General features: G+C 44.1%; 1 protein-coding gene across 4 annotated transcripts in view; it reads right to left on the bottom strand.

Annotated features, from left to right (window-relative positions):
• Nucleotides 1-2,318, bottom strand: part of NEK5 (NIMA related kinase 5) — a 96,092-nt gene extending 93,774 nt beyond the window's left edge. The window contains exons 1-3 of one of the 4 annotated variants that reach the window (XM_055359898.2): nt 2,301-2,318; nt 866-936; nt 636-774 (exon numbers count right to left, since the gene is read on the bottom strand). In XM_055359898.2, the coding sequence (XP_055215873.2) occupies nt 636-752 (117 nt within the window). In that variant the 5' untranslated portion in view covers nt 753-774; nt 866-936; nt 2,301-2,318. Of the gene's footprint in view, nt 1-635; nt 775-865; nt 937-2,300 lie in introns of those variants that run through there. The other 3 variants (XM_063697617.1, XM_063697616.1, XM_063697618.1) reach the window with 3 other exon arrangements.
• Nucleotides 2,319-5,903: the final 3,585 nt, after the last annotated feature.

The raw sequence follows: 5,903 nt of genomic DNA on the forward strand, positions 1-5,903 counted from the left end.
TGCCACTGCACTCCAGCCTAGGTGACAGAGCGAGACTCCGTCTAAAAAAAAAAAAAGAAAACAAAACAAAAAAGAAACCAGGAACCAAGGTGGTGTGATAAGGTGATAAGGTGTGATTGTGGCTGGGGGTCTACTCTAGCTAGGATGTTTGCAGAAAACCCCTTGTAGAGGACCTGAATAAGGAGAGAGGAAGTGCACCACAGAGAAAAGTCAGGGCAACAGAGGAGGCTGGCATCTCACAGGGCCTTGCAGGGCACCCTAAGGAGGGCCATAGGAGCCACAGAGATGGGATCTTATTTCTTTTCTATTTTCATTAAAAAAAATTTTTTTTAGCAGGGACAGGGTCTTGCTATGTTGCCCAGGCTATCTCGAACTCCTGGCTTCACACAATCCTCCCACCTTGGCCATCCAAAGTGCTGGGATTACAGGGGTGAGCCACTGCGTCCAGCCTCTTTTTAAAAATGAGATCATTGGTTGCTGTTTGGACAATGGACTTAGGAGGCTGAATTAACAAAAATCAATTATGGCTTAAAATTCGAAATTATAAAAAATAAAAATTTCCTTTTTATATTGGATTAAAAGCCAGCTGAATATCCCACTGAAAATTAACAGAAATTTGAACTTCTTAACTTTACCTTTTCAAAATTGATCTCTTTTATGACACAGTGCTTGCTATCTGATTTCCCTTTAGCTAAGTATGCTTTCCCGAAGGCACCTTGCCCGATGGCCTTAATCACATCGTACTTATCCATGGTCTCCAATGGGCTGAGGTTCCTGGAATTAAGAGTAATGTAAATTTATCACACACGTCTCATAAAGACTAACAAAGTCAGAAAATGGATGACTAAAGTGTAAAAGAACTCACTTAGCTAAAACTTTCCTCCCAGCCTTGCCAAGACAGAGACAAATAACTTTCCTTGTGGCCACAGATAACAACTGAAATGAGACAGAGTTTCTTGGTCAGACACGGGTCATAGCTCAGCTTTGATACACTTTTGCCCTGTATTCTCGGGTAAGTTACTTAACCTGGCAAAACCTCACTTTCCTAATTTCTAAAATGGAATAACAATACCTGTTTTGCAAGTTTGTTCTGAGAATGAAAGATACTATATCCGGTGTTTCGCACCTTTATAAAGCAGGAATGTCCTCAGGCTTGTGCACTTTCATAGTTCAGCCTTTCTTAGTGGGGACGTACTGCCCCCTAGGGGGAATTCTGGAAATATATGGGGGTGGGGAAGCTGTTTCCCCAAGATTCAGAGGCATGAGGTTTACAGGTGGTTGGGGCCTGAGATGGTAGGATTCTGCGATTCGAGAGACAGTCCCGCACAATAAAGGATTACCCCGCGGCCCTACAATCTTGGAGAGTCTTCCTATACATTCCTGTGCGTGGAAAAATCCGTTTGTGGCTAGAACCAAACTCTATTTTACATCGAAATGCTAAATATTTTTGCAGTTTTAATGAACACTTTTTTTTTTTTCAAGGAATGCAACTACATGTAAATCAAGGCTTCATTGCACTTCGGTTTGGAGGTTTACCAAGAATTGTTCACCATTTGGGAAAACCACGCGCTTCACTGGCCACGCTGCTCCTGGTCCCGGAGACCCAACAATCTGCATTTGCTGCCGTCACGTTCAGGCGACTCCCCAGGCGCGGCTACTGGCTACTTCTCTACATTTTCCAAGGGTAGTAGTGCCAAGCATTTTCAGATTGAAATATGTACTTTCTTACTTATTGCTTTCCTTCTATTTCCTCTTTATGCTACAGTTAGGGCATAATACAGTTTTGTTGTTGTTGTTAATGGGGTGAGCAGGGGGCTTGTTTTCGAATAATTTCATGTCAGGGTAGGAAGTCGGTACTGGGTTGCAGGGCGCTGGGAACCAGCTCCGCAGCCGGGAGAGGCTGCAGACACCGGAGGATCGGGTTCTGAGAGAGACGCATACGGACTTGGGGCCGGGGGTGACTCGCCGGGAACTGAGGGCCCGCGACCCTCCCGCCCAGGAGGCACCAAAGGGTGGAAGCCCCCAAATTAGGAAAATTCCTTCTCCCCTAGGGCCGCCCCTGGAAGCGGCCGCGGGTGGGTGGCAAGACGCTTACCCGTACCCGACCTCCGCGTGTGGAGCGTTGCCATAGAGACCGACGCGCCCTGGACGCTACACCCACACAGCCTAGGACGCTAGGCCTTTTCTGGGCCGCCCCCGCCGCCCCAGGCCGAGACTCCATCCCTTTCCCCCACCCTGCCCGGCTCCCGAAGCCCTGTGGCGGCTCCGGGCAAGAACTAAGGGCGGCCCCTGCAGCGTACCTGCTCCGCCGGCTCCGCGGGGCCAACGAAGCGTCCCGGAAGGATCCGGGTTCCCGGGGCCGCTGCGCCTCCCTGCGGCCGGGGCGGAGCTGCGCAAGGAAACGCGGGCGGAGCGCGGGTCTGGAATGGCCTGGGGACCAGTCCACCTCGAGGCAGGGTCAGGCGCCAGGGAGTCTGGAGACCCGGCAGAGTCACCCCGCAACCGTCCCGTTGCCTTGGGTCGGGATTCCTTTGCTTTGCAGTCTACAGTAGCGCTCCCCGCTCTTGCTTAAGGTGCACCAGACGCTTCGCAAACGTTCTCTCTTTTCTTTACAACCCCTCAAGGCAGTAGTCTCCCAGTTTTACAAATGAGCTAAACTGAGACAGGAGGAGTGTTTCTTGTACAAGGTCTCAAATATTGCCAAAAGGTGGACGTGAGACTGGAACGGCTTCCTACTCTTTGGGCCACAGCGGCGGCCTGCCAAGGGACTTTCTAACCAAACCAGCGCTGCCCAAGCGTCTGCACGCACGCCCAGTGCCCATCCCATCCTGCCCCATTCTGGATTTGCCCATCAAGCTGCTGTCTAAAATGTTTAAGTAGCTGAAAAAAATGTAATTTTCAGCAATTGTAAATAGTGACGCAAGTTAAATATATCCAATTGAATCGAAACACTACAGTAATATGGTACCCTCCATCGTCCATCTCACACACACACACACAAAAGCCCCACAAAAACCTCTCAAAAATCGTAAGTTTACATCATTACTTTTCCTTCTTAAAATCATCTCTCCGCCGCCCCCTCCCCGTCCCCGCCACAAAAAATTTCTTCTTCTTGTAAGCACTCTAGTCAAATTGGATTAGGGCTGAACTAAAGGCCTCATTTTGATCTAATTGCATCTTTAAAGTCTCTGTCTCCGAATATAGTCTCATTATTAGTTATTGGTGTTAGATTTCAGTATGTGAATTGGGAGTGGCCGCGGCGGGGGTGAATGCAGCCCGTAACAGGAGTCCAAAAGTTGTTTAGCAGTTGGAATATCCAATGTTAGTTTCTTTGGCAGTGAAATTCCCTCAAAATATTAGTAGGTATATGATCTACTTGTTTTTGTTTAATTACATGTATCAGTGACCACACCCAAATTTCTTCCCTAGAATTCTTAGACATGCTTCATTAAATCATATCTTCATTCTACTTTCCTGATAGAATTTTAACCGTTATCTTTTTCATACTTGAAAGTCTTATTGATCATCCTATCATACTGCTGAAAGAAGTATATAAATGGAAATTTATATTTCCTGCTCATAGAACTTTATTTTTTCTGGATTGTTAAAATTACTAGTACTACACAATTGATCACAATAAAATATATCACAATACTGATAATTATTAAATATAAAAAATAAAATTGTATTGAAAATTCATCTCTTTAAGACCTGGATGGGCTTCCCATGCACCGTTAGTTCCTGTATCCATAGATGAATGCTAACTTCTTGCTACAAGGAAGTTTAACACTGATTCTCTTCCATTTTCTTAAGGCTGTAAGTGCTGAGAAATAAGTACATAGTAATGAAAAGTTTTGTTAAAAGTGTCCCTCAATTTTTGTCTAGTTGTGTCTCAAGAATCATAATCTGTCACCAAAACTGGTTTATAATCATGAACTGATAATTCCATTAGTCTTCTGAAATTTTATTAAAAGCAAAACCCCATAAGCCATTCTGATTTTGAAAAGGATTTATTATCCAATACTTATCCAGTCTCTCAGTAACTGTACATAATTTCAAGTTTTTTTGTTTGATGGTTTTGAAATGTTTATGCCCTTGGGCAATGCTAAGATTGAAGATGACTAAGAGGTATGGAATACAGTATATATGGAAGCTGAGTACCTGGAAATATCCTGAAAACTATCCATGCCTGCTTTAACTCAAAAAATCTTCAAGAGAGTGGTAAGCTAATTTCAAAGAGCTAACCTAAGTAATTTTGGGAAATGGTATTTGACTGGAAACCATGAGACAATAGGAAAGATACATAAACTCTGTACCTTAGTTGGTAAATTTGTTTCTCCCAGGGGTATGGGTTAATGATTTGGAAACTGCTTTACAAATAGACTAGGATTGAACAGCTAAGCAGATGGTGGATGGTACAAGCCAGTTTTCTCATTGTCAGGGAGAGAAGTTACAGAAAAGCGTGAGAAGAAGGCTAGAATGAACCTTGTAGTACTGGGTTAGTTGGAGACATCAGTATGGACCCATGCTTAATTTAATGTATGTACAGATGGAGAGATACAGAAATAACTGTAGAGATGTGTGGATGGATATACAATTATACAGTGTATACAGGTTAGTATACACACATATACTTCCTAGCTCTGTCTGCTGAGAGGGCCTAGAAGCAGTGACACCCCAGGAGCAACAAGCACACCCAGCACCCAGATCTTGGTTTCTAAACCAGTGGGAACCTTGTTGAAATGGATGATTTTGGGGCTGGGGCAGAGAAGGTAAAGATGAGTCTGGACCATCTTGTAGTGCCAGAAAGGAAGTGCTCCAAAAGAACCAGGGCACCTCAAAGGGACACAGGAGGTGACCTGAAACAATTCCCAATGGCCAAAGCTAGAACGATTTAAGCAAGAAAACAAACGACTTATTATTGGATTATACTCCCACCCCAGAGGTGGAGATTAATTCCTTTGCATTTGACTACAAGCTGGAGTGTGTGACTCACTTATAGTGAACATAGCATGAACATGGAAAATTATGAAGTTGATAGTGGAGAGCCTGGCAGACACTGCCTTCATCAAGTGATCAAGGTGAACAACACCAGGAAGAAGTCATGCTGATGCTCCCTGAAATGATGTGATGAGAAGGGCACTTCACCTTTTGTGATTTTCCCCAAAATCCATAAGCTTAGTCCAATTGTGAGACAAACCCAAATTGAGCAACAGTCTACAAAATACCTAAGCAGTACTCAAAAATGTCAAGGTCCCGAAAAACAAGGAAAGATTTAGAGACTGCCAGAGACCACTGGAGATGAAAGATATCTAAATGTAAATACAGCGTATGTGTGAGTGGAGGGTTGGTTCTATACCACAGGTTTTACATGTTAAGATTTAAAAACTGTTAAATCTTTAAAAGATGTATATATTCCAGATTTCAGCAACTGCTTGTTAATGACCCTAAATGTATTTTCCCCCTACTCTTCACTTTAGCACCATTCCCTGTATTTGTCTGGCTCACGTCTCTTTGAGAGGTGTTGAGCGAAGCCTGTTTCTTTAGTGAAATATTCTCATCTCACTGAAGTGCACACTATTAGATGAGGTTAACACACGACAGGACCCAGCACATGTGTGCCATGCCTCCTATTCGTGCCACATCACTCTCTAGTTTCTGATATTTACCATTAACTGCTCCTCACCTCTGGCCTCTTCCTTCCTCATCTACAGGACTGCCATCTTCTGACAAGATCTGCAGACCACCTCAAGCTTCCCAGGGCTGACCCTCCAACCCAGGCTCTTTTGTGCATCCTATGAGGGACTGTATTTAAGGACAGCTGGTAGTTGGTGAAGATCATTGGAATGATCTTCAAACTACTCAGAATCAGGTCATATTGAAAAACTGCACACATTACTAAA

Source organism: Gorilla gorilla, chromosome 14, assembly GCF_029281585.2.
Source record: "Gorilla gorilla gorilla isolate KB3781 chromosome 14, NHGRI_mGorGor1-v2.1_pri, whole genome shotgun sequence".
Lineage (NCBI taxonomy): Eukaryota > Metazoa > Chordata > Mammalia > Primates > Hominidae > Gorilla > Gorilla gorilla.